This window comes from Chlorocebus sabaeus, chromosome 16, assembly GCF_047675955.1.
Source record: "Chlorocebus sabaeus isolate Y175 chromosome 16, mChlSab1.0.hap1, whole genome shotgun sequence".
In the NCBI taxonomy this organism is placed as follows: Eukaryota; Metazoa; Chordata; class Mammalia; order Primates; family Cercopithecidae; genus Chlorocebus; species Chlorocebus sabaeus.
In genome coordinates, this window is record NC_132919.1 from 74457753 (window position 1) to 74485688 (window position 27936).

The window sequence follows — 27936 nt, forward strand, 5'->3', positions numbered from 1 at the left end:
GTGGGGATGAATATCAAGTGGGAATTAATCTTATCTAGCATATTATATATTACATTTTTTAGAACCTTCTTAAACCTTTGTCAAGTTGACAAATTGGTATATTGTTTTAAATAACATTTATTTGATTATTGGTAAGGATGAGCTTTATGGGGTTTTTGTTTTGTTTTGTTTTTTTGAGGCAGGGTATCACTCTGTCTCCTGCCCACCCTAGGCTGGAGTGCAGTGGTCATCACAACTCACTGCAGCCTCAACCTCCCAGGCTCAAGTGATCTTCCCAACTCAGCCTCCCAAGTAGCTAGGACTATAGGCATGCACCACCACACCTGGCTAATTTTTAGTTTAGTTTTGTTTTGTTTTGTTTGTAGAGGCAGGGTTTCTTTATGTTGCCCAGGCTGGTCTTGAACTCCTGAGGCTCAAACAGTTCGCTCACCTCGGCCTTCCAAAGTGCTGAGATTACAGGTGTGCACCATGGCATCTGGCTAATTTTTATTTTTATTTTTATTTCTGTGGAGATGGGGTCTTACCAGGTTGCCTAAGCTGGTCTGAAACTCCTGAGCTCAAGTGACCCAAAGTGCTGGGATTACAACCATGAGCTTCCATGCCCAGCCAGGATAAACTTTTAAAACCGTATGTACTGGCCTTTCATATTACTTCTTTTATAAATTGCCTTGTTCTACTTTTTATTCATTTTTCTTTAGGGATATTTGTCCCTTTGTTCTTACATATATTTGTAAGAACTCTTTACACATTAAGGATATTAACCCATTAACCAAAGGCCTTTTTTTAAAATGTCAAATTTTGCCAGAAGCTAGCCCTAATTTGATTAATTCCACTGATGGTTCCTTGGTTTGGTATCTCCTGAATATTTACATGTTTGGCTTGTTCCGTAGATACTCAGATGTATAACTATAGTCATGCCTTTTTTCACACACCCCGCAGCAGAACCTGGTTTGCCTGTCAGGGAGATAAGATCACTAGAGAGCTATGCAGATGTCAAAGACAGACACACACCAGGTCTGGGGATCTAGAGATGAAAGCACAGATCCCAGAAAGTGGGCAGTCTCCCTTGTTCAAGAGTACGATGAAGGTCTAAACACTGTGAGGTTAGTTAGCAAGATGAAGTGGAGGAATCAGATCCCAGATGACAAGATTCTGCTGTTCAGGAAGACATTTATAGTCACAGCACAAATTAACAAACACATCTAAATGGCCTTGATCTTCTTTTATACTTCCTGCCTAGGTAGGAGATTGTGGTCTCAGGAGCTAGAACCACAGATATGAAGAAAATGGCTTTAGTTAGTTAAGAAAGTAGTATATAAAGTAGCAGCTGCATTTAAGTCCTCAACTGTTGTTATAGATATTTAATTTTGCCCCATGTTTTCTCAAATATTCTTACTGCTTATCAAATATACTTCTGGCAGAGCTGCCTCTCATGACAGAGACTGAAAAACTAGATTCTTGCTTTCTCAGTTTCCCTTACAACTAGGAATGGCCTTGTCTTAGTCCATTCATGCTGCTACACCAAAATACCTCAGACTGGGTAATTCATAACAAGAGAAACTTATTGCACACAGTTCTGGAGCCTGGGAAGTCCAAGATCAAGGTACCAGCAGATTCAGATGAAGTCGTGTTCTCAGCTTCATAGATGGTGCATTCTTGCTGCATCTTCACATGATGGAAGGAGTGAACAAGTTCCCTTGGGCCTCTTTTACAAAGGTACTAATCTAATTTATGAGGGCTCCACCCTCATGACTTAATCGCCTCCTAAAGGTTCTACCTCTTAATATATTGCATTGGGGATTAGGTTTCAATTTATAAATTTTGAAGGGACACAAACATTCAGATTCTATTAGGCCACATGACACAGTTCTGGCCAAGGAGAGGTAAGGAGAAGACTACTGGGAGACATCTGAGGACATTTTTATTCTAGTTAAAAGGGTGAGTATGCATGAGGTTCCTGCTCTTTCATTCATGTCTATGAGTATAGTTGTATGAGCACATGATTTCTTCAACCATGGCAACCATGCAAGCCTAGAGACCAAGAGCCAACACTGAAGGTAGAAAAGCAAAAGGATGAAAGAAGCCTGGTCAGTCATAGTATTTTTCAGCTGATGAACCAAAATAGGACCTCTACATTTCTTATTTTGTGAGAGAGTAAGAACTTTTATTGACGCTTTCAGTTTTTTGTTACCTGCTTCTGCATTTTGACACATTGAAAATATAAAATGATACAGAGCCTGTATCATTGTAAGCATATAAAATATGTTAGTGTGTGGGTAAGGACAGGATGGTATTGGTAGGGGCAGGAAGCAGGGAAATTCTAGGCAGAAAAGGGCAGGATCCCTGGCGAAGCCTCACCCTCAAGCCTAGAACTGCAGTCCAAAGTGAGACCATGCATTCCTATTTTCCCGCTCAAATGTTGCCTTTTCCAAAATCACCCATGACCTGCCTCACCCCCCATCCTGTACCCATTAAGTCCCCTGGCTCAACTGGCAGGGGGCAAAGAAGGAGAGAAGAGAAGTAGCCAGACATTGGAAAGAAACAGCTTGACTTCAGAGGGATGGCTTGATGGTGGGACTTTGGAGAAGTTTCCAGCAGGGGACTGCTGGACTCCAGGGGAAGATCACCTTCCCACTCCATCCCCCTTCCAGCTCCCCATCCTGCTGACAGCCACTTTTATCAGCAATAAAATTCTCCACATTCATCGCCCTTCAATTTTTTCATGCAACCTAGTTTGCAAGGACTCAGGTATGGGTGCAAAAGGTTGTCACACTGACCCTCCACTGAGCTGTTAACACTTAAGCCATTCATGGACAGCAAAGCTAAAAGAGCACACTGTAACACACGCCCTCTGGGTCTTCAGGGGTTGCAGGCACCCCCCAGATGCTGCTGCAGGGCTGCACAGTTGTGCTCCTGCCAGCACCTGAAAGCACTCACTCTGGCTCCTGCACCTGCTCACTTGCATGCTCTCCCTCCTGTGAGGGATTGAGAGCTGAGGGCTGAGTAAGTGAGGCACCCCTGTTGCAAGGTCCATGAAGGGGTCAAGGAAAATTTCCTGTTTCAGTATGATGACTAATACCAAGACCAGAATGTTCTATAGAGAAGTGTTAGGGGAAAGGGAGAGCAGGGTCCCATTCCTGGGCATTCTGATTTAGTTGACTTGGGGTAGGAACCAAGCCTTGGTATTTAAAATTTTAATTTTATTTTACAGGTGGAGAAACGAAGGATCAAGCAGCGTGACTGGTAGAAACCATGTTATACAAGGTAAGCCAAGAGAGAATTGTGCAAAAATGTCTTCAGGGTCACTTCTTTCCCTAACTTGGTCCCTCAGAGTTCTTTCCACTAGATATCCCGTGTGTTCAACCTAATTCCTATCTGCAATGGGCTTCCAAATATTTCACCCCTATGGACAGGGCTGTGTGTCATTTCCCTGGCCCCTATCTGGGTCAAAACTCTCATTCCTTCAGGAACTGCTGGACAACTAGCAAACTAATCTTCAGTATGTTTTACCCAAGGTGTTAATGACAGATAATGGCCTAATGCATTACTCCTCTCAGCTAACATTTCCATTTTAATAGAGCCTTTAAATGCTTTAACCTGAAGGAAACAGCATGAAAAATGCAGGGCTAGCAAATATCTGGCACCTTTGCTCCTTCCCTGTTCCTGGAAGACATCTTCAAATGGTCACTAAGGCTTTTCCTGCTATGCCTGGACACACCCTGAGAAGCCCATAGGGCCCTGGGCAGTCCCTACCAGCCAATGATGGGAGTTACCATGTAAGATGAAATCTATTTTCCAACCTTATCGTGAGACAAGTATTTGTCCAGGAGTAAAAAGACCTGAATTCTACTTTGGGGCTCTGACATTACCTGGACATAGGGCCTAAACAAATTTATTAGACATTTCCAAGTCTCAGTTTGCTTATCCATAAAATGAGAGGACTGGCATTAGAATCAAGCATTTCCAAAGAATAGTTCTCGATCTGCCAGGGACTTTCAAAACCTGACCTCACAGCTCTCCAAGCTGATTGCTGCTATCACGTACCTCTCCCCATTTTTGCCTTGCTTCCCACAAGGGAAGGAAATTCACTCGCAACTGGGCACCACATTTCTATCTCTATTTGAGGAACTTCCTGTCCCTGAAAGGCACTGGGAACATAATGTAAAGCAACTTTGGGGGCAGCTGCTAAGAAGCCAAATCTTGTGACACTAGGAGTCCAGTCGTGGTTCAGAGTCCACAGCAACTTGTGGCGACTATGCAGTCATCGGCCAGAGGGGCAGAGCCTCTCTCTGGAGATGTGTCAGAAATAGGTGTGACTAGTCCCAGACACATCAAGTGGGGAAAAATCAGGTGTGCAGATTACGTTGTGTAAATGCCTTTCTAATTCTCAATGCTCCAGGAAGGAATCTCAGAGATTAAATTAAGCTGTTAACCCTCTAGGCGCTCCTGTCGTTTATTGTTAAGGAATTAATAGGAATGCGGGAATGCAGATGGCCTGGCTGTCAGCTCGGAGAGGCGATTTTTCTGATCTCCACGGACGTTTCCAGCATCTTTCATTAAGCACTCATGTACCAATTTGTCATTTTAACCGGGCAGGAAAGAAACTCCCACTCAACTCCCTACCTCAGGTGCTGGGAGTGCAATCATCCCAGGAGTCTTTCCGGGTTGCGGGTGCAGGGGAGGCGCCCAGGTGACGGGTGTGGGGTGCAGCGGGAAATGGATTCAAAGCCACTCCAGGAAGGAAATCGGATCCCAAAACCTGGTTGTCCTGGGCACAGGCTTCAGGTGACTGCAGAAGATCCCACTCTAGCAATCCTAAACCGAGCAGAGATGTGAAAACTTACTTCTTTCCGCTTTCTCGAGGCGCTCCAGGACGCAGGTGGCGCGCTCAACGCGGGGAGGCGCCACCTACAGGACAGAGGAAGACCAGCAGCTTGGGCTCGAGATTTCAAGAGTCTGTGGCGGGGGCTGCTGAGGACGGCCCCTCCTCCTCCTGGTGTAATAGTCCCTGACATTTATCGAATGCTCTTCTCGTGCCAGACACTGTCCTTAGCACCTGACATGTATTAATGATTTTAAACCTCACAACAACCCTATTAGGTAGGTGTTATTTTCATCTTCATTTTAAGGAATAGAAAACCACAGCTCCAGGAGAGAGTGATTTACCCCAAGTCACCCAGTTAGGAAGTGGGAAGTGGAGACTCCCACCCTGAGTAGGCACTAAGGCGGGTGTGGTGGGATGGTTAGAGTCAGGTGCAACTCTACTCGTGGTTCACAGCATTCAACTCTATGGGCCCTCAATTCTGCAGCTTTGGTTTACCATTTTTTGAGACTTGCTTACTCGTACGGAGAGGAAAACGTTGCTAAGGTAATCATAACCTTGTGTAATTTTTAAAGAGATGGAAAAAGACAAACATCGCATATTCTCACTTATTTGTGGGATCTAAGGAAACAATTGATCTCCTGAAGATGGTGGAAGGATGGTTACCAGAGGCTGGGTAGTGGGGGCCTGGGAGGGAGGTGGGATAGTTAATGGACAAAAGAAAAAGACAGAAAAAACGAATAAGACCTAGTATTTGATAGCACAACAGGGGGACTATAGTCAATAATACTTTAATTGTACATTTTGAGACGACTAAGAGAATAACTGTATTGTTTGTAACACAAAGGATAAATGCATGAGGGGATGGATACCCATTTTCCATGATGTAATTCTTACACATTGCATGCCTGTACCAAAATATCTCATGTGCCTCATAAGTATATACACCTACTACGTAGACCACAATATTTTTGAAAAACCAAGGCAAAAAAGGGGACACAGTGGAGCAGGGATGCTAGAGATTGTATATCTCTCATCAGTTCATTTTTTCAGTTTATAGATGAGTATGAGAGAGGTAAGGGACCCAACCATGTGCACACTCTCAGTGACAGGGCAAGAACTGGAACCCCAATCTCCTCACTCCCAGCCCAGTGCTTTCCCCCCATGCTGCATTCATTCTTTAATCATCCATAGACAGGACGGGTTCTGTATATGGGACGGAAAGTAATCACATACAGCGTGGCTTCAGAGGCTCCAGGCCCACCCTCTGACCAAAATATACATTTCCTTTTTTTTTTTTTTTTTTTTTTTTTTTTTTTTTTTTTTGAGACAGGGTTTTGCTCTGTTGCCAGGCTGGAGTACAGTGATGCAATCTTGGCTCACTGCAACCTCCACCTCTGGGTTCAAGCAATTCTTCTGCCTCAGCCTCCTGAATAGCAGGGATTACAGGCATACTCCACCACACCCAGTTAATTTTTGTATTTTTAGTAGAGATGGGGTTTCGCCATGTTGACCAGGCTGGTCTCAAACTCTTGGCCTCTAGCGATCCACCTGTCTTGGCCTCCCAAAGTTCTTGGATTACAAGTGTGAACCACCATGCCCAGCCCAAAACATACTTTAAAAAAAAACCCTGGTGGCTGTTGCCTAAAATTCCACCATTAGTGACTCATTTTATTCTCTAAGACTTTGATCCTATCCACTTAGGACCAGTAAGGCTTTTAACTGTTGGCCATCGTTTCATGTGTATGTAATTGAGTTCTAAAACAGTGCTACTCAAAGTGTGGTCCACAGGCAGCAGCATCAGTGTAATCTGCATGCTTATTAGAAACACAAGTCATGGCTTTCGCCCAGACCTACTGAGTCAGAATTGCCGTAGTTTTCAAACTTCTGTGTATGTGCTTAAGTTCTCACCTGAAGAGCTTGTGAAAACACAGTTTTCTGAGACAACTGTTCCCCACCTCAAACCCAGAGATCCTAATTCAGCAAGTCTGGGGAATGCACGCCAAAATTTGCATTTCTAACAGGTTCTCAGGTGATGCACCTGAGACCAGGTACTGCTGGTCTGGGAACTACACTTTCAGTAGGACCTAAGGAATTCCTGATAACAGATATTGGGGAGGGAGAAAAGGGAGAATGAGCACGCTGAGGTAGGAGAAGGAAAGGTTATCACCAAGGGTGCAAAGGGTACAGAATATGAAGCCTTGGAGTCAAAAACCGCTGAGGGTGTGAGTGCACAATCACGTCTTTCCATTTGAATACTTTCAAATATTAAGATCCTTAAGTGATTCAATACAATGCATGCATGTTTGTTAGCTGAATTTACCTAGCCTATGGTAAAATCTGCTTTTGCATCACCTTTTGCTGAGCCCTGCCTGTCTCAGTTACAAATGAAAATCTTCCCAGTCCCCTCTGACCATCAGTTAGCTTTCCAATTTCATTCCAGAGTTAACTGCGCTGTAGCAGCAGACAAAACTGGCCCGATGGCAGGAATACTGTTCCCCGATGGTATCAGAGCCATCTGTATTTATGTTTGCTGTGTGACTGTCACTTGTATACAATCACACAGAGACTCTGATATTAAGACTTAGCCTGGAAATCACCCCCATGGCACAGCTCTGGTGGAAAAGAAAAGGGGCTTCAGTGGCAACCAGATATCAAACACAAATTACATTGCCCTTGTACCAAAATAGGCATCTTTAAGAAATCATGTCTTCTGGTCTTCCTTTGCTATACTTCAAGTAATATGGTACCCAGAGGAACCCAGAGAGATAACAACCTCTTCTATCTGTAAAGACCACTTGTGAAGGAAACTCCATAACCTCCCTGTGGTGGAGTGTATTATTGCTCAGCAAACATTCATTCTCCTCTATTCCCCTCCATGGGAGGAGCAAATTTCCCCACTCCATTGATGATAGGTCTAGCCATGTGACTTGTTTTGGCCAATGGAATGTAAACAGAGGCTTTAACTCTACTTGCTTGGTTAAGCTTGGTTTCTTGCACCTCTACCCTTTGCCACAAGAAGAGCATGCCGTTGTCACTTCAGCCTGAGCCCCAGAATGAGAAGTTACATGGAGCAGACCTGAACAAGATTCACAACCTGGAACAGAATCACTGCAGCCGATCCACAAACCTGTGAGCAAAAAATAAATGTTATAAATCTCTGAGATTTTAGATTATTTGTTATGCAGCACTATTTTAGTAAAGTTGACTGATACACTCCCTCAGGTACCTGTTCCACTGAACTTTTGCTGCAAAGTTCTTCATTGTGTCTAACCTAAATCCCTCATACATTAATGTAAAGATCTATCTCATTGGTGGTCCAAATGAGGAATCACTAGATTATATTATTGATTCTAAATGTCCAAATCTAGCTTGAATTGTTTAATATACATTTAGATGAATAAAACAGAGGTACATTCAGGGAATTATTTGTATTTACAAAGTATCATTTATGCTTTTCCTTATTGGAGCTATTATAAGGTGGGTCCTTAAGAAGTGATCATCTTCAGGAACCAGAAAAGTAGCAAAGGGAGAGATGAGAGTTTGGAAGCCTAATTAAAATATTATAGAACTGGGCCTGGCACGGTGGCTCATGCCTGTAATCCCAGCACTTTGGGAGGCTGAGGTGGGCAGATCATGAGGTCAGGAGTTCGAGACCACCCTGGCCAACATGGTGAAACCCTGTCTCTACTAAAAATACAACAAATTAGCTGGGTGTGGTGGCGTGCACCTGTAATCCCAGCTACTTGGGAGGCTGAGGCAGGAGAATCTCTTGAACCCAGGAGGTGGAGGTTGCAGTGAGCCAAGATCGCACCATTGCATTCCAGCCTGGGTAACAGCAAGATTCAGCCTCAAGGGGAAAAAAAAAATTATAGAACTGACTTATTTTCTCTTAGCTTTCTTTCCTAGCAGTTTATAAATTATTTATTTCCTAGGAGTTTGCAATTATTTTATTTGCCTGTTTTCTTTCTGTTTATTTGTCTGTCTCCCCCATTAGAAAGTGTTTCCATAAAGGCAGGAACAATGTTTGTCATGTTCACAACTTTATCCTCCAGTACTCAGCAAACTCTGGCATGTAGCAGTCACCAAAAAAAAAAAAAAAAAATTTCAGTAGAGACAGGGTTTCACCATGTTAGCCAGGCTGGTCTCAAACTCCTGATTTCAGGTGATTCACCCTTCTCAGTGGGTGCTGGGATTACAGGCGTGAGCCACTGTGCCTGGCCAAAAAAATTTTGTTAAATAAATTCTTTCTAATAAGGCATGCCACTAGACCAGGTAAGGGGGAAATAGTGAAAACCAGATAGGATTTACAGTCTAAACATCTGGCTTCCACACTATGTGATCTTAAGTAGTTCGGTGGTGTCTTACTCTGTTCCAGCTGCTGCAACAAAATACCATAGACTGGGTGGCTTATAAACAACAGAAATTTATTTCTTACAATTCTGAAGGCTGGGAAGTCCAAGATCAAGGGGCTAGCAGATTTGGTGGCTGGTAAAAGCCTACTTCTTCACAGGTGATGCCTTCTTGCTGTGTCCTTACATGGTGGGAAAAGCAAGCTAACTCTCTGGGACCACCTCTTTTATGAGGGCACTAATCCCATTCACGAGGTCTCTACCGTTAGGACCTAATCCCCTCCCGAAGGTCCCACCTCCTAATACCATCACCTTGGGGACTAGGATTTTAGTGTATGAATTTGGGGGAAACATAAAGATTCACTCCATTGTAAATGGGCACCTAATTATGAAAAACTTTGAATCATAATAATACTCAGTCAATGAAGAGCCACTGAGGAATTTTGAGCTGCGGAAGGACTAATCAAGACAGCATCTTGATAGCCAGGCATGTATTCTCAGCTACTCAGGAGGCTGAGGCAGAAGAGTCACTTGAACCTGGGAGGTGGACGTTGCAGGGAGCCGAGATTGTGCCACTGTACTCCAGCCTGGACTACAGAGCAGGACTCCGTGTCAAAAAAAAAAAAAAAAAAAAAAAAAAAAAGACAGGCTTGAGATGATGTATGTGATTGCTGTGTTCAGAGATGGTTTAGCAGAGAGAGGGAACAGTTAGAAGGTAATTTCAAAGTGAAGGAATAAGGGCCTAAAGTGTGGGGTGGCAGTGGTGGTGAAAAGGAATGAGATTGGGATGGATGGAAGAGTCAATAGTTCTATCACCTGATGGGAAAAGGAGGCAGGAGAGAGAGGGTACCTAAGGAAGGTCCATGATTTTATACCTGTATAGCTGAAATGATAGAAGTGCTCTTAATAGATATATGGAAGTTGGAGAAGAGGCCAGCTGTGTTTGGGAGAAATGATAATGTATTTTAGATGATAGAATTTAGACAATGGCTGGTTATCAAGCAAAAATGCCTAACCCTTAGGTAGAAATTCAGGACTAGGCCAGGCACAGTAGCTCATGCCTGTAGTCCCAGCACTTTGGGCAGCCGAGTAGGGTGGATTGCTTGAGTCCAGGAGTTCAAGACCAATCTGGGAAATACGGCAAAACCCAGTCTTTACTAAAAATACAAAAACTTAGCTAGGCATGGTGGTGCACACATGTAATCCCAGGTACTTGGGAGGCTGAGGTGAGAGAATCACCTGAGCCCAGGAGGTCAAGGCTGCAGTGAGCTGAAGTCACAGCACTGCACTCCAGTCTGGGGGATCAGAGTGAGACCTTGTCTCAAAAGAAGAAATAAAAGAAAGAAAGAAATTCAGGACTACACCTTCAGAAAGAAGTCAGAACAGAAAACCACTTGTGGTCATTGGACTCCTGGAGGTGACAGGTATAGGAAGAGAAAAGCCAGAGACTGAAGCCAGTCTTGCACACTGCCTAGTTAGCAAGGGCAGGTGGGGGAAACGTGGCTGGTGAAAGGGATAGAGAAACAAAATCAGCAGAGGGTCTCATAAGCCAAGAAAAGGGAGAATTTTGTGGGGTTTTTTGTTTGTTTTTTTTTTTTTTGGTTTTTGTTTGTTACTTTGTTTGTTTGCTGGGATTACAGGCATGAGCCACTGCGCCTGGCCAGAAAGGGAGAATTTCTGTCTCCTCTGCGACCAGCATTGCCTGTCAGACTTCTTAGGGAGCTCTCCTGTAGGAGCAGAGCATAACATCCTTTAACCAGGCTGACTTGTCTCTAACCACCTGGGTGGCTGAGGGGGTCCCAAGGCTTTGTGAGCCTTTGAAAGAAAAATCCAGGGAAGGGAAAATGGAGAAATGTAATCAATAACAACAAGCCTTGTTTTTTCCACTTCATATGCAGGAAGCAGTCAGGGCTGTAGCTGCTGCTATGCTGGGCATACTCTCGATATTCAAAAGGTCATCTGGCATAGAGACAGGCTAAATTATGGCTGGAGTATATGAATCTGAGGAGGTTCTCCATTAACATTTATTAGGAATTGTCATCACTTCAACTCAAATGGGCCCCAGATGTGGAAACCTCGGCTGCCCCAGACTTCTCTTCTGGGCTGCAATCTCTCCTCTGATTTATTGTTATTAAACATGACCAGATTTTGTAGAGGGGAAAATTGAAGAAAGCAACACACACATGGGGAACCGCTGGGTGGAGGCTGCCAAGAGAAACAAACCATTTTATAATTTCTGGTGGCAGTGGGAACACATGGAGATGAGAGCTATTGTTATGAGACTCCACAGAGCCTATCTCCTAAAAAAGACACAGACCTCAACTTCCAGGCAGTCTGTTCCAAGGGCAAATGTCCTAACCCTGAGGATGAGAGAGGGGCAGTTGAAGATAATGAGAAAGGCTAAGAGTAGAGAGTTAGTGCTTAGAATTTGGGAAGCCATGGCAGGGATCTTCTTCCTTAAAATATATGACCTTACAGGGTGAATGGTTTCCTGGGGGTCATCACACCCCCACTGGATGTTAGGTCATTATACTTATCAATAATGTTTACTCTCCCATTGTGTAAAAATTGCAAAGGATACCAAGAAGGCTAAATTAGAGTCCCACCTCTGGTAATCTATGTCATGTCTTTACTCAACATAATTTTATGAAGCACATCCCAGGTATCAGGCACTACTCAAAGTGTTGAGGGAATATTAGTAAATGAAAGAGACAAAGTCTATGCTCTCTGAGCACTCACAAATCTGTAGGGGACAAACTCAGGAAGTAATTGAAAATTAGCTACTAGACAAAAGTGTATAAAAGGAAGGCAGCTTCAAGAAAGACACTGTATTAAGAGTCAGAACACCTGAACTCCAGTCCTGGCTCTACCATCTAAGAGTCTTATGGCTTTAGATGAGTTGGTACATTATTTAACTCTTGTGACCCTCGATTGTTTTTTGGGGTTTTTTGTTTTGTTTTGTTTTTGTTTCTGTTTTGAGACAGGGTCTCGCTCTGTCACTGAAGCTGGAGTGCAATGGTGAGATCATGGCTCATTACAGCCTTAACCTCCCAGGCTCAAATGATTCTCCCACTTCAGCCTCCCAAGTAACTGGGACTGCACGGGCATACCATCATGTTGGGCTAATTTTCATATTTTTTATAGAGATGAGGGTCTCACTATGTTACCCAGCCTGGTCTCAAACTCCTAACCTCAAGCGATCCTCCCACCTCAGCCTTACAAAATGCTGGGATTACATACATAAGCCACTGCACCCGGCCAAACATGAGCTTCTTGTTTGCAAAATAGTAATAAACCTGCCTTAACTGATCTCACGGGTTTGTGTAAAAATTAAATGTGGTAATGTAATCAAAGAGTTCCTTATAAACTAAATTGCTGTGTGGTGTCAGGTTTGTAAGTGCCAAATAAGTGGAATGGCGAGTGCTATGGGATGGTTCATTTGCTTGCCAGGAACCTGGGGACACATCCTCTTCTGCTTTCTTTCAGGAAAAGGGGCAAGTCGGACTATTCCCAGGCCACCAGACACATGCCCCTTGGGGAGTCTTTTACTAGTAGAGTCTGAATATCTGGTGCTGACTTCACTAACAAGCCGTCCCTAGGAAGCCCTCACTTACTGTGGCGCCTGTTGTTAGAACTGTGCATGGAAATTATCCCATGTGGGAACGACGGTAAGTGAACATAGATAATGAGGAAACTCTCAGAAGCGTTACATCTAATTATTGTTCTTGCATTGTCCTCCTTTCAGAAAATTGTCAACATTCCTGGCTAGGCATGGTGACTCACGCCTGCAATCCAGCACTTGGGGAGGCCAAGGTGGGCGAGTCACTTGAGTCAGGAGTTCGAGACCAACCCTGCTGCTACTAAAAATACAAAAAATTATCTGGGCATGGTGGTGCATGCCTGTAATCCCAGCAACTTGGGAGGCTGGGTCAGGAGAATTGCTTGAACTGAGAGGTGGAGGTTGCAGCGAGCCAAGATCATGCCACTGCGCTCCAGCCTGGGCAACAAAGTGAGACTCCATCTCAAAAAGAGGAAGGAGAAGGAGAAGGAGATTATCTATATCCCTGAGGAGGAGAAATTATACTTAGGCCATCTTGATCCAACTTCCAGCTTTACAATCATTGCCCCCCACCATGCATACATCATACATATATAACTGCTAGCACGAATACCTGTGCCACATCTAGAATTAATGGGAATAGTCCTAGGGCCAATTTTTCTTATATCAGGCAAGCTGAACAAGGGTCCAAGAGATAAGGCCACAGCTGCTTCCTCCTGCTTTAGAACAGAGCTAAATAACCCCGTTCCTCAGTCTTGTGAGTCATTGCATCCTTGCCTTGTAAGGAATGAAGACTTAACCTGCTTCCTGGCACTCGTCACTAGCTGAGTGAAGATTTCCATTAATCCAGAATGGGAGCCTCTCTGGCTTGTATGTGTCTGGGAATGGACATACCACCCACGATTTTACTCCTGGTGGCCAATCGGTTCTGCACACAAACACAGGCACATCTTTTATTTAATGCTCAAGATTTGTGAACAACTCCCAGAGCTACGCCTTCCAAAGGGCTTGCATCAAGTGCTGGTGAAGGAGCAGGGACCTCTATCATGGTCAGAGCCCATCAATAATGACACCCTGGCAGCTCTAAAATGTGCACAAGTGGAATGGCCATTCAGCTACTCCATGCAGTGAAAAGCTCTAATGAGGAGTGGGGGCACTTCTCTCCCCAGTGCCATCCCATGGCTTGGCTGAAAACCTTTTTCTTTTGGGAGATCACTGGCTTTCTCCAGCAACCTTGACTATAAGGATGAGGATGAGGAGAAAAAAGAAGTACTGCCGGGCGTGGTGGCTCGTGCCTGTAATCCCAGCACTTTGGGAGGCTGAGGTGGGTAGATCACGAGGTCAGGAGGTCTTGACCAGATGGTGAAACCCTATCTCTACTAAAAAAAAAAAAAAAAAAAAAAAAAATTAGCCAGGTGTGGTGGCGAGTGTGTGTAATCCCAGCTACTTGGGAGGCTAAGGCAGAGTATTGCTTGAACCAGGGAGGCAGAGGTCACAGTGAGCCGAGATCACGCCACTGTACTCCAACCTTGGCGACAGAGCGAGACTCTGTCTCAAAAAAAGAAAAAGAAAAAAAAAAAAAGAAGAAGTACACAGGGGAGGCTGTGGGGAATTTGGAATATTCCCTAAGGATTTCCTCCATTGGAGAGGTCTGCTTTAAAGTACTGGGGGTCCACAAACTTGCCCCTTTCCAGCTTGGCCTTGGGAGAAGGGGAGGACAGAGAACAGAATTCTGGATTGTTACTAGGTAGTTGGGCTGCATCAGGAAGATACTCTGGTGGAAGGAGAGGAAGGAGAGGTAGGAAGTGGGAAGGGAAGCACTAAGGATTTTTTTTTTTTTTTTTTTTTTGGCCCTGATACCCTTAGCTAGACAAGCCCAGTGGGGCTTGGAATGGAGGTCAGGGATAGCCTAAGATCCTGTTACTGAAAGGGTAGTCCCCAGCCAGCAGCATCAGCATCACCTGGCTCTTAGGCTTCACCCCAGACCTACTGAATCAGGAATAGCATTTTAATCTCTAGGTGATAAGTATGTCCATTAAATTTTCAGAAACATTAGCCTAGATGCTTCAATGGGAATAACTTCTTGCAGTGAACTTTTGAGGAACTGTGCTGGATAATCTCTCTGCCCTTCCAAATCTACTCGCCATCCTTATTCCCCTGCTCTTGGGACTAAGAAGTGAATTAATGAATTCACTTCCTTTATGCATTGCTTCAACAGGCTCCTTTGTCATCTGGTTTCTGGTTGGGCTCAGCCAATGGTCAGTGCTCAAGAAGCAGTGACTTAAGTGACTTATTAATAGTGACTTTACCAGCCGGGTGCAGTGGCTCATGCCTGTAATCCCAGCACTTTGGGAGGCCAAGACGGGCGGATCACCTGAGGTCAGAAGTTTGAGACCAGCCTGGCTAACATGATGAAACCCTGTTTCTACTAAAAATACAAAAATTAACCAGGTGTGGTGGCATGGGCCTGTAGTCCCAGCTACTCAGGAGGCTGAGGCAGGAAAATCGCTTGAATCCAGGAGGCGGAGGTTACAGTGAGCTGAGATCGTGCCATTGTACTTCAGCCTGGGCAACAGACAGAAACTCTGTCTCAAAAAAGAAAAAAAAAAAAAAAATAGTGACTTTACCTGAAGTTTTTATAGGGAAACAGCAGAATGCATTCATAATTTTTTATGCAGCAAGCCACTGGAAAAGGGTGAGGGTAGTATCAAGATATTTATTCCCTCAGCTGGGCCTCAGGTTGACACTGGCTATGTTCCTCAACTAAAGGCCACATCTCCTGTGGGCCAACCCTCTCCTACATGTCTCTCCAGACTGTGAGGACTGCTCCTTCCCAATCTTCAGGCCTCAAGTGGTCATTATTCCCTATTCTGGCTAACCTCACCATTTCTTATGGGTTTCTCTGAGCCCATGTCTTTGTAAATATACCTTCATTAAACTTTTCTCAGACAAACCCCGTTTGAGTGTGCCATCTGTTTTCCAACAGGACTGTGATCAATAAGGTACCCTGGAGAACAGACCCAGAAAGAATTCTTGCTTATGGCTAGGGAGTTGACCTAGATGAGTATTTTCAATTAAAGGATCTTTGAGATCGAAATAACCATTTTTCAATCCAGCATGTTATTTCTTTGCGAATCTTGTTTTTAGAAATGAAAAATATATCGCAGAAGCACTTGGCACTTTCTCCAACATGCCTCAGCTTCTGTGCTCCATCCTGCCTGTCTGCAAGTGCAAGTGCAGGTCACAAGGAGTAAACTGAAGCTGCCACATTCTTGCTCATGAGCACTGATTGCTAAACTGTCAAGAATTTTGCAAAAATAAGTTGTTTTAAAAAAGAACTAAAATTGGCCAGATGTCATGGCTCACACCTGTAATCCCAGCACTTTGGGAGGCCGAGGCATGCAGATCACCTGAGGTCAGGAGTTGGAGACCAGCCTGGCCATCATGGTGAAACCCTGTCTCTACTAAAAATACAAAAATTAGCCAGGCATGATGCTGGGTGCCTGTAATCCCAGCTACTCAGGAGGCTGGGGCAGGAGAATCTCTTGAACCCAGGAGGCAGAGGTTGCAGTGAGCCAAGATCACACCATTGCACTTCAGCCTGGGTGATAAGAGCAAAACTCCATTTCAAAAAAAAAAAAAAAGAAAGAAAAGAAAGCAAACTAAAATGGTATAAAGTTACAATAAATTATGTATATATTTACATATATGTTTACACACACACACACACACACACATATATATATGTTTTTTTGAGGCAGAGTCTCATTCTATCACCCTTGAACCTCCCAGGTTCAGGCGATCCTCATGCCTCAGCCTCCCGAGTAGCTGGGATTGTAGGTGCGTGCCAAAGTGCCTGGGTAATTTTTGTATTTTTAGTAGAGACGGGATTTTGCCATGTTGGCCAGTCTGGTCTTGAACTCCTGGCCTCAAGAGATCCTCCCGCCTCAGCCACCCAAAATGCTGGGATTATAGGTGTGACACCGTGCCTGTAGGTGACCCAAATTATATTTAAAAGAAAAAAAGGTACTAAATATCATCACTTCCTAATTATTTTGCTAAATTTCATTGCTATCTAACCTTTTGGGGTTACTTATGTCTGGTGTACCTAGGCGGTAGAGACACTATATGATGATGTGCTACTGCACATCTCTTCCTAATACTGTTTTCGATGATGTCATGAAGAAAGTAGAAATCAGGCATGGTGGAAGTATTTACACCAAGGATATAGACAAATGCAACAAATTAGGACTGAACTTTTTTCTGGACAGCTGTTTGTTGAGTATTTTCCAGGAGAAAGGGAATCCTTTGAGATGATCATGTTGTTTGGACTTGTGTGGTTTTAAGGGAGATCAACATGCTTGGTTTCTGTTGTGAGAAAGCAAAGTGCAATAGACTTGGCACTGGACTAGAAAGGACAAACTAAACTGTTCTCTCTAAACAGGGGAGAAGGTTAGTTCTCTTTGGCTCCTTAGGACAGGATGGATTAAGTAGACCTGTTAGCATGAGGAGATGTGTATTACATTAATAAACAGCTTTCTTTCACAGTTGTTTGTTCAAAATCTCTGAAAGTACTTTACATCTATGACCTCTTTCATCTATCAAGTATCCGAGTGACCAAGGAAAGAAGCAATAAAGATTTTTGTGTGTTTTTGAGGCAGAGACTCACTCTGTCACCTAAGCTGGAGTACAGTGGCACAATCTTGGCTCACTGCAACCTCTGCCTCCTGGGTTCAGGCAAGCCTCCTGCCTCAGCCTCCCAAGTAGCTGGGACTACAGGCGCATGCCACCATGCCCGGCTAATTTTTGTATAGAGATGAGGTTTGCCATGTTGGCCAGGCTGGTCTTGAACCCCTGGCCTCAAGTGATCCACCTGCCTTAGCCTCTCAAAATGCTGGGATTACAGGCGTGAGCCACTGTGCCCAACTAAGATACTTCTTAAATATAGAAAAACTGGGGGCCCATGGAAGTTAAGTGACCTTTTAACCTCAAAAACTGAGGCCCAGAAGGGCAACCCACTACAGTATCCAGACCCCTCCTCCAACAGCTGTCATTTGTGTGACCTTGAGCAAGTTGTCCATATTTTCTGAGCCTGTATCTTCATCTGTGAAAAGTTATAGGGGAAATAAATGAAAGAATATGTGTAAATCACCAGATTTTGTGACTGATGCTCTAAAAATTGTGAGTTTGATAGATATACTCAAAGATGTTGTAGGGGAGAAAGAGAAAGAGCTTATATTACGCAGCACAGACGAGTTGAAGGGGCACAATGGGCATCATTGTTCTTAAACACACATTGGCCAATCCAACCGTACGGAGTTTCACTTCTCCCTTCTCCACACCCGGCCTCTCTCCATCCCATTGGTGCCTTGCTCCTCCTGCTCTTTTCTCTCTTCTCTCTCTCATGCACAGCAATATTTTCCCTTCTCTGAAGTTGTGAGCACATCTGCCATGTGTGAAGCATATCAAGCCATTCTTTTAAGCAGAATTCCCTTCCTAAGAGAAATTCTGTTAGTAAAGTTGTTACTTCATTATACATACAGAATCATTTGCAAAGAGTATTCCCATTCACTATTTCCTTTGAATCTCAGAGCCACCCTGTGGTAAGAATTACAATTATAACCACTTTACACTGGGAGATACTGAGGCTCAGGAAATTGCTCAGGGTCATAACTTAAAAGTGGCTGAGGGACTAAGTGGTGACTCATGCCTGTAATTCCAGCACTTTGAGAGGCCGAGGCAGGAGGATCTTTTGAGCCCAGGAGTTCAAGACCAGCCCGGGGAACATAGTGAGACCTTGTCTCAACAAAATATTTTTAAAATTAGCTGGGGGTGCTGCTCCCAGCTACTTGGGAGGCTAAAGTAGGAGGATCACTTGAGCCTGGGAGGTTGAGGCTGTGGTAAGCCATGGTCACACCACTGCACTCCAGCCTGGGTGACAGCAGGAGAGACCCTATCTCCAAAAAAAAAAAAAAAAAAAAAAAAAAAAGGCTGAGGCAGGACTTGAACCTGGCAAGGTACATCACACCATGCTGGTCGTGCTTCCTCCCTCTTCAGAATGGGTATGTTCTAGTTGGCCTTCTGAAGGAAACTACTAATTCTGTTCTCTCTGCCATTCAGTGAGCATCTAGATTGAGAGCCCCATGTAGGTCACTTCCTGAGCTAGATGTCAGGAGCTGGGTTAGGGTTGTAATTCCTTTCCTAGCTTGTTGTACAGCCTCGAGCAAGGAGAAGATTTGAGAGGCAGAAAGGTAGCATATTAGGAAAAAATGCTATGTTCCAGGCATCATATGTTAGAACTTTACATTGATTACTTCATCTAATCTTCACTAGAATTCTGTGTGAGATAGTATCAATATTTTAATTGTAAGCAAAATTAAATTGTGGAAACTGAGGCTCAAAGAGCTGATGAAATTTGTTCATGGTCATATGGATAGGAAATGATGGAGATGGGATTTGAATCTTTGTCTCTGGGACTCTAAATTCTATCTGCATTTCCTCATATCATGTTGTCGCTCTGGGCCTTGGGGCCTTTTTAAATGTAAATCCAGGCGCCTAACTTCTCTGAATCCCACCTCACATGTCTGTCAACTGCTGGATTATGTTCCTAATCTGGCAGGGGGTGCAAGACTGGGAAACCTTCATGTCATTATCAATCTTCTCCCCAGTTCAGAGGTCAGAGGCTCTCTTTACTCTAGCCCCCTCCTCCACCTCTGGGATGGGGCCACATTTCACCTGGGGATTAGCAGCCACACCTCTCTACTTCTGCGGAGGAGAGAGGGCGACTATGAAGGATGGTGTGTCTCCCCACCCACATCTCATACCTAGCCTGGGGCGGACTGTTCATTAGGGGCAGGCAGGGAGGAGGCGAACCAAGATAGCACAGAGATCCATCAAGGTGCCAAGCTGACAGGTGCACACACCTGCTTCTAGCCAGAGGAGCTAGAGGCCAGTGGGAACCTGCCTCATAGGAGAGGACTTTGTCTGGAAAGAGAAGGGAGGATGAAAAAACAACAGCAACTGAGATTGGATCACTCTATACGGCTCTAAATCACTGAGAAGAACCTTGGCTCAAACATCCAAGTGGTGGAGGATGGATTTTTACCTTGACTCCTGCTAATTTTCATTGATTTATGTGGCTTGAAAACATTTATTTTCTGCTCAGAGGCAGCCCAGCTCCTGCTAAGGAGGTGCAGGACTCCCCTAAATGCTGTCACTACGGAGAGGCGAGTAGCAGAGGTGGCTCTCAGGGCAACAGCTACATTTCCTGCTCGGTTTCAGTTGCTACCTAAGAGCTGTGAGGGTCCAATGGGAGCTGCTGGCCCTGCTGTGACAGCCTCCCCACTCCTGTCCCCGGAGCCTGCCTGCTTCTGGTCACAGCTACTTGAGTTTAACACTCCTGGCAGCTTAGCACTCTGGTTTTTATGTGTGAGGCCGTAATATTTGGTGAGCTGTGAGATGAGGTGGGAACATTTGCAACTGGCGTTCCCTTCCAGCCCTGCCCTGTGATTCAGGTCAGTGGTGTGACAAAGTGAGGCCGCCCCTCCTCCCCACTCTGGCTTCCCACCTGTGGCTATCTGGCATGATGTCCTTCCTTTGTTTTCTCCTCTTCCCCTATCCCATGCCTGCTAGACTCCCATAGCTCTTGGCTTTCGAAAGGGGGTATTCAGTCCTCACATTCCAAACCATCTGCTCAATTAAACATTTTAAACAGCAATTCTGAGTCTGCCCAGGACCACATTCCAAAAGGTGAGTGTCAGGAGATAGCTCTCTAAATGTCAGAGGCGCTGTAAAAATCTTAACTGATGAGGAAGTGGGCCAGCTAGAAAGCGTCACGTTTTCTTGGAGATTAGAAACATAAGACGCAGTGTCCATACTTTCAAAATTCCTCTTCCTGAGGCGCACGATGAGTCATTTGAGCATCTCTAGTCCTTTTCGCCAGGTCTGTATTCCCTGAGCCCTTCCTGCCCCATTCCCTGAGCCAGGGTTGAAGTTCAGATTCCTGTGGGTCCCCCCAGGCATCTTCCTTCTTATCTGCCGTTGTCTTAATTTCTGTCCCATCTTCCCACCCCTTCCAGTTGCAGCTGCCTTCCAGGAATAGAGTAAGATTTGTCACAATATGATGGTACAAGTAGGAAGAAAATTAAACATTTTTATGGGATAGTTTTGAGTATATATTAACAGAGGCCAGGTGCAGTGACTTACGCCTGTAATCCCAGCACTTTGGGAGGGCGAGGTAGGCAGATCACTTGAGGTCAAGAGTTTGAGACCAGCCTGACCAACATGGTGATGCCCTGTCTCTACTAAAAATACAAAAATTAGCTGGGCATGGTGGTGGGCACCTGTAATCCCAGCTACTGGAGAGACTGAGGCAGGAGAATCACTTGAACCGAGGAGGCAGAGGTTGCAGTGAGCCGAGATCATGCCATTGCACTCCAGCCTGGGCAACAGAGTGAGACTCAGACTCAAAAATAATAATAATTATTATTATTATAGAGAGAGTGTATAATAAAATTATTACTGATTCTGAGCTAGATGCAGGCCCAGAGTTCAAGAAAATAGGAACAGAGAGCTCTCCTAAAATGTCTTTAAAACTGGGAAGTGTTCAGCCTAGGCAACATAGTGAGATCCTGTATTAGTCTGTTTTCATGCTGCTGATAAAGGTATACCCAAGACTGGGAAGAAAAAGAGGTTTAATTGGACTTAACAGTTCCGCATGGCTGGAGAGGCCTCAGAATCATGGCAAGAGGCGAAAGGCTTTTCTTACATGGCAGAGGCAAAAGAAAATGAGGAAGAAGCAAAAGCAGAAACCCCTGATAAACCCATCAGATACTGTGAGACTTATTCACTATCACGAGAATAGCACGGCAAAGACCAATACCCATGATTCAGCTACCTCCCCCTGGGTCCCTCCCACAACATGTGGGAATTCTGGGAGATACAACTCAAGCTGAGATTTCAGTGCAGATGCAACCAAATCATATCATTCCGCACCTGGTGTCTCCAAATCTCATGTCCTCACATTTCAAAACCAATCATGCCTTCTCAACAGTCCCGTAAAATCTTAACTGATTTCAGCATTAACCCTAAAGTCCACAGTCCAAAGTCTCATCTGAGACAAGGCAAGTCTCTTCCACCTATGAACCTATAAAATCAAAAGCAAGCTAGTTACTTCCTAGATAGAATGGGGGTACAGGTATTGGGTAAATACAGTGGTTCTAAATGGGAGAAATTGGCCAAAATAAAGAGGATACAGGGCCCATGCAAGTCCAAAATCCAGTGGGGCAGTCAAACTTTAAAGCTCCAAAATGATCTCATTTGACTCCAGGTCTCACATCCAGGTTATGCTGATGCAAAAAGTGGGTTCCCATGGTCTTGGGCAGCTCTGCCCCTATGGCTTTGCAGGGTACAGCCTCCTTGCCAGCTGCTTTCATGGGCTGACGTTGAGTATCTGCAGCTTTTCCAGGCTCGTTGTTCAAGCTGTTGGTGGATCTACCATTCTGGGGTCTAGAGGATGGTGGCCCTCTTCTCATGGCCCCACTAGGCAGCACCTCACTAGGAACTCTGTGTGGGGGCTCCGACCCCACATTTTCCTTCTGCACTGCCCTAGCAGAGTTTCTCCATGAGGGCCCCACCCCACAGCAAACTTTTGCCTGGGCATCCCGGCGTTTCCATCTTCTGAAATCTAGGCAGAGATTCCCAAACCTCAGTTCTTGACTTTTGTGCACCCACAGGCTCAAAATCACATGGAAGCTGCCAAGGTTTGGGGCTTCCACCCTCTGAAGCCACAGCCTGAGCTGTACATTGGCCCCTTTCAGCCACGGCTGGAACAGTTGGGACATGGGGCACCAAGTCACTAGGCTGCACACAGCACAGGGACCCTGGGCCTGGCCCATGAAATCACTTTTTCCTCCTGGGCCTCCAGGCCTGTGATGGGAAGGGCTGCCATGAAGGTCTCTGACATGGCCTGGAGACATTTTCCCCATGGTCTTGGGGATTAACATTAGGCTCCTTGCTACTTATGCAAATTTCTGCAGCTGACTTCAATTTCTCCCCAGAAAATGGGTTTTTCTTTTCTATCATAGTTTCAGGCTGCAAATTTTCCAAACTTTTATGCTCTGCTTCCCTTATAAAATTGAATGCCTGGCAGGGCACAGTGGCTTACACCTGTAATCCCAGCACTTAGGGAGTCTAGGCAGGTGGATCACTTGAGGTCAGGAGTTCGAGACTAGCCTGGCCAACATGGTAAAACCCCATCTCTACTAAAAATATAAAAATTAGCTCAGTGTGGTGGCAGGTGCTGGTGATACCAGCTATGCAGGAGGATGAGGCAGGAGAATGGTTTGAATCTGGGAGGTGGAGGTTGCAGCGAGTGGAGATCACATTACTGTATTCCAGCCTGGGCAACAGAGTGGGACTCCATTTTAAAACAAACAAACAAACAAACAAAAATTAACAAACAAACAAAAAAACTGAATGCCTTTAACAGTACCCAAGTCACCTCTTGAATGCTTTGCTGCTTAGAGATTTCTTCTGCCAGATACCCTAAATCATTTCTCTCTTATTCAAAGTTCCACAAATCTCTAGGGCAGGGGCAAAATGCCACCAGTCTCTGCTAAAACATAACAGGAGTCACTTTTGATCTAGTTCCCAACAAGTTCCTCATCTCCATCTGAGATCACCTCAGCCTGGACCTTATTGTCCATATCTCTATCAGCATTTTGGGCAAAGCCATTCAACAAGTCTCTAGGAAGTTCCAAGCTTTCCCACATTTTCCTGTCTTCTTCTGAGCCCTCCAAACTGTTCCAATCTCTGCCTGTTACCCAGTTCTGAAGTCGCTTCCACATTTTCAGGTATCTTTTCGGCAACGCCCCACTCTACTGGTACCAATTTACTGTATTAGTCCGTTTTCATGCTGCTGATAAAGACATACCCAAGACTGGGAAGAAAAAGAGGTTTAATTGGACTTACAGTTCCACATGGCTGAAGAGGCCTCAGAATCATGGCAAGAAGCAAAAGGTTCTTCTTACATGGCAGAGGCAAGAGAAAATGAGGAAAAAGCAAAAGCAGAAACCCTTGATAAACCCATCAGATCTCGTGAGAGTTAGTCACTATCACGAGAATAGCACAGGAAAGACCAACCTCCATGATTCAATTACCCCCCACCCCAGGTCCCTCCCACAACATGTGGGAATTCTGGGAGATACAATTCAAGTTGAGATTTCGGTGGGGACACAGCCAAACTATATCAGACCCCATCTCTAGAAAAGGTAGAAAAAAAAATTAGCTGGGAGTGGTGGTGCGCACCTGTAGTCAGAGCTACTTGGGAGGTTAAGGTGGGAGGATCACATGGCCCTGGGAAGCAAGACCTCAGTGAGTTGTAATTGCACCGCTGTTCTCCAGCCTGAGTGACAGGGAGAGACTCTATCTCAAAAAAAAAGGAAAAAAAAAATTAAATGGAGAACATCTTACACATTTAGTATGGATTGGCACTGTGACCTAGAGATAGCAGAATTGGTCAGAAAACTTCTGGACTCTTGCAAATAGTTAGAATGAAAGATTAAGCTTATCTAATAAAGATGTCCCAGATTTCAATGGTTCAAGATAGAAGTTTATTTTTTAGCAAGGGCTCTCCTTCATGCAGTCATGCAGGGGCCCAGGTTCCTTCTATCTTACTTCCCCACCATTCCTTAGCCTGTAACCTTTTTTTTTTTTTTTTTTTTTTTTTTTTTTCTGGGACAGGTTTTCACTCTGTTGCCCAGGCTGGAGTGCAGTGCATGATCATAGCTCATTGCAGCCTCGAACTCCAGGGCTCAAGTAATCCTCCTGCCTCAGCCTCCCAAGTAGCTGGGACTACAAGGGCATACCACTTTGCCCAGCTAATTTTTGTATTTTTGTATAGACAGGTTCTTATTAGGTTACCCAGGCTGGTCTCAAACTCCTGGCCACCAGTGATCCTCTTGCCTCAGCCTCCCAAAGGTCTGGGATTACAGGTATGAGTCCACTGTGCCCAGTGCCACCACCACCACTCCCCCCCCACCTTTTTAAATATAAATAAATAAATAAATAAATAAATAAATAAATAAATAAATAGTGGCAAACTCTTGCTATGCTGCCAAGGCTAATCTCAAACTCTTGGGCTCAAGTGATCTTCTCACCTTGGCCTCCCAAAATGCTGGGATTACAGGACCACACCCAGTCAGGTGTAGCCTTTGTCTGCACGATCCAGGCTAGATTGCGGGCACACTCATGTTCTAGGTCTCAAGAAGAATAAAAAGTATGGATGAGGCACCTTTCTTTTTTCTTTTTCTTTCTTTTTTTTTTTGAGACAGAATCTCACTCTGTTGCCCAGGCTAGAGTGCAGTGCCGCGATCTTGGCTCACTGCAACCTCTGCTTCCCGGGTTCAAGCGATTCTCCTTCCTCAGCCTCCTGGGTAGCTGGAACTATAGGTGCCCGCCACCACACCTGGCTAATTTTTTGTGTTTTTAGTAGAGACGGGGTTTCACCGTGTTAGCTAGGATGGTCTTGATCTCCTGACCTCATGATCTGCCAGCCTCAGCCTCCCAAGTGCTGGGGTTGCAGGCGTGAGCCGCTGCGCTCGGCCGAGGCACCTTTCTTAAGGTCCCAGCCCATAGGTGGCCCACATCACTTCTGCCTGCATTCCATGATCAGGAGTTTAGTCACATGACCAACCCTAACTGCAGGGTGGCTGGGAAAAAAATATACATATGCAGCCATATGCCCAGTAGTTCAATTATTGTAGAAGAAGGAAATAATGGGTTTTTGGATAGTGTCATTACATCAACCTAGATGTGACCCAGATACCACCAAGTAGAGGCTCTTCATTTATTATAAGCAATTAGGTCAGATTTTGTGTTAAAGTAGAAACAGGGAAAGTATGATCCATAGAGGACATAAGGACATAGGATCCCTTCAAGTAATGGAACATGTCCCAGGGGCTTGAAAAGAGCCTGTTTTGTTTGTCCTTCCAGACAGGGGGGTTCAGGGGCATTCAGCAGCAGACAAGGGTGATGGATACCCAGAACATTGCTTATGAAATGATTTATATTTTTAGTAATACTTTATAGTTTACAAGGATCATTTGTATATATTATTTGATTGGATGTTGAAAACATTCCTCATTAGGGACAGCTAGACTTAGAGAGGTGGAAGGTGTTGCACAAAATCACACAATTCATAAATAGCAAAGGTGGGATCTGAACCCAAGTCCAGTTTCAGTCCAGTGCTTTTTATAAAACAAAATGCTATATTCTTTTTTTTTTTTTTTTTATCCTGGGAGAGTGACTAGTTTGACCTCTCGAATGGAGTAAGGACTTTACTTTTCCACTGGACTTTACTTTTTCAGTTTCCATGTGATTTGGATGTCATTGTGAAGATGTCAAGAGTCAGGTCCACAAAGATAATACTGGTTATTACTTGGTGACCACCTACTGTGAACCAGGCCCTGAGCTGGACACTTTATTTATATCTCGTTTATTCCTCCTCATGACCCAGCAGGGTAGACATTATTATACCTATCTTGCAGAGGAGGAAGCTGAAGAGGTTAGGTCACTTTTCTCAAACAGAGAGCTAGTAAGTGGTTAAGCCAGGTCATGAATCCAAGTTGATCTGCTATCTTCTCTCTCAGTGCTGCCTTGAAGGACGAGGGGTATCTGCTGCTCCGGCCTCAGGAATGGACACACAGGCAATGTTTGGTAATCTCAAGCCTGAAGTAAGAACAATTTATTTAAATTTGTCCCAAATTCCTGACGTCTCATTGGATGTCCTAGAAGTTGAACCTAAAGTGAGGTCTTCGCTAGCCATGACCCTCAAAAATCCTTGTCCATTAGGCTCAGTCATTTGTGATGTCAGAACTGGAAACAAACTTAAAAGTTCTCTGGTCCAACATGGCCCTTTTACAGATGATAAAACTGAGACCCAGAGGGGGGAAAAATAACTTGCCAACAGTATCAGGGCTATTTCCTGGCAAAACTAACATATTGCTTTGATTCTCCAGGCTTCAGGCCCATGAGGACCTCCTGGACTAAGAGCCAGTCTCACTGCCACCTGTCAGAGCCTTCTTCAAGGGAGTAAAGAGAGGGACAGGACTCACCTCGCTTCGTGCTGCCAGGGATAGAGCTATCCTTTCTCCCCACTCCATTCCCACCTCGCTGGGAGAGCCTGCAGTTTTTCCAAGGCAGGGCCAGCCTGTCCTGTGCTGGAAGATGTATTAATCAATTTGATGAGGATGTTAAAGCTTTCTCTTTGCAACTAATTATGGCCTGATTTATAGGCCTGGCCTTGGTTTGATAGAGCTCTCCTCATGACAGGGATGAATGTGGTACTGGCATGGACCCCTTCATCTCTTCCATTTCTCTCTCTTCCTCCCTCCTCCCTCCCTCCCACGGCTCCTGCCTCCTGCCTCTGCTCTTGGTTCCCACAGGAACACCCTAATGACATGTTGACAAGCTAGTGAAGCATGGCTCCCTCTCTGTTGCATCTGCCTCTGGCACCACCATTCCTCCTGTGTTCTCTGACATGGGCAGATGGGTGCTGTGCTAGAGGAAGCTCTGTACACCCTTTCCTTCTGGAAACAAGAAACAATAAAAATATTTTGGGTTGATGCAGCATCTTCCTTCCCAAACATTTCAAGAGCTTGTTGAAATAAACTTCATCCCTGATGGAACTTCCAGGTAAGATTTCAGGTAAAGTTTATTCTGGTTATTTTACAAATGAGAGCACTGAGACAGAGAGGTGAACTTGTCTGTGATTTTACACACAGTAGGACAATAAAGATGAGAATAAATTGGTGCCATGGTGTCCAGCTCCAAGATCCTCCCATTGCTGGGGTCTTTGGGTCACCTTACTATTGCTAGGAACCCTTTCCTCATACCTGCACAACTTGACAGAAGGAGAGCCCTCACATATGCACTGCTTTTTTGTTTTGTTTTGTTTTTTGGAGATAGGGTCACACTCGGTCACCCAGTCTGGAGTTCAGTGGCATGATCTTGACTCACTGCAGCCTCCACTTCCTGGGTTCAAGCAATTCTCTGCGCTCCCAAGTAGCTGGGATTACAAGCACCCACCACCATGCCCAGCTAATTTTTTTTTTTTTTTTTTTAAACTACAAACAGGGTTTCGCCCTGTTGACCAGGCTGGTTTCAAACTCTTAACCTCAAGTGATCCGCCTGCCTCAGTCTCC

The 27936-nt window shown here is 44.7% G+C and overlaps 1 protein-coding gene and 2 long non-coding RNA genes across 14 annotated transcripts in view; 2 read left to right on the forward strand and 1 right to left on the reverse strand.

The window, feature by feature from the left end:
- The window catches only part of SKAP1 (src kinase associated phosphoprotein 1), a 331562-nt gene extending 326466 nt beyond the window's left edge, over positions 1–5096 (reverse strand). For 5 of the 10 annotated variants that reach the window (XM_037993382.2, XM_037993380.2, XM_037993379.2 and 2 more), the window contains exon 1: positions 4845–5096. In XM_037993382.2, coding sequence (XP_037849310.1) covers positions 4845–5015 — 171 coding nt within the window. In that variant the 5' untranslated portion in view covers positions 5016–5096. The other 5 variants (XM_037993387.2, XM_073005388.1, XM_037993384.2 and 2 more) reach the window with 3 other exon arrangements.
- LOC140708708 (uncharacterized) lies at positions 1530–4969 on the forward strand. The gene is made up of 3 exons (XR_012088920.1): positions 1530–1716; positions 3212–3264; positions 4864–4969. It is a non-coding gene; the product is annotated as an uncharacterized lncRNA (long non-coding RNA).
- LOC103243606 (uncharacterized) lies at positions 4999–27921 on the forward strand. Of its 3 annotated transcripts, XR_005238741.2 has the most exons (4): positions 5000–5100; positions 7845–7954; positions 12661–12842; positions 26383–27921. It is a non-coding gene; the product is annotated as an uncharacterized lncRNA (long non-coding RNA). The 3 variants fall into 3 exon arrangements; XR_005238742.2 differs by lacking the exon at positions 26383–27921 and having other exon boundaries at positions 4999–5100; positions 7842–7954; positions 12661–14124; XR_012088919.1 differs by lacking the exon at positions 26383–27921 and having other exon boundaries at positions 12661–14124.
- Positions 27922–27936: the final 15 nt, after the last annotated feature.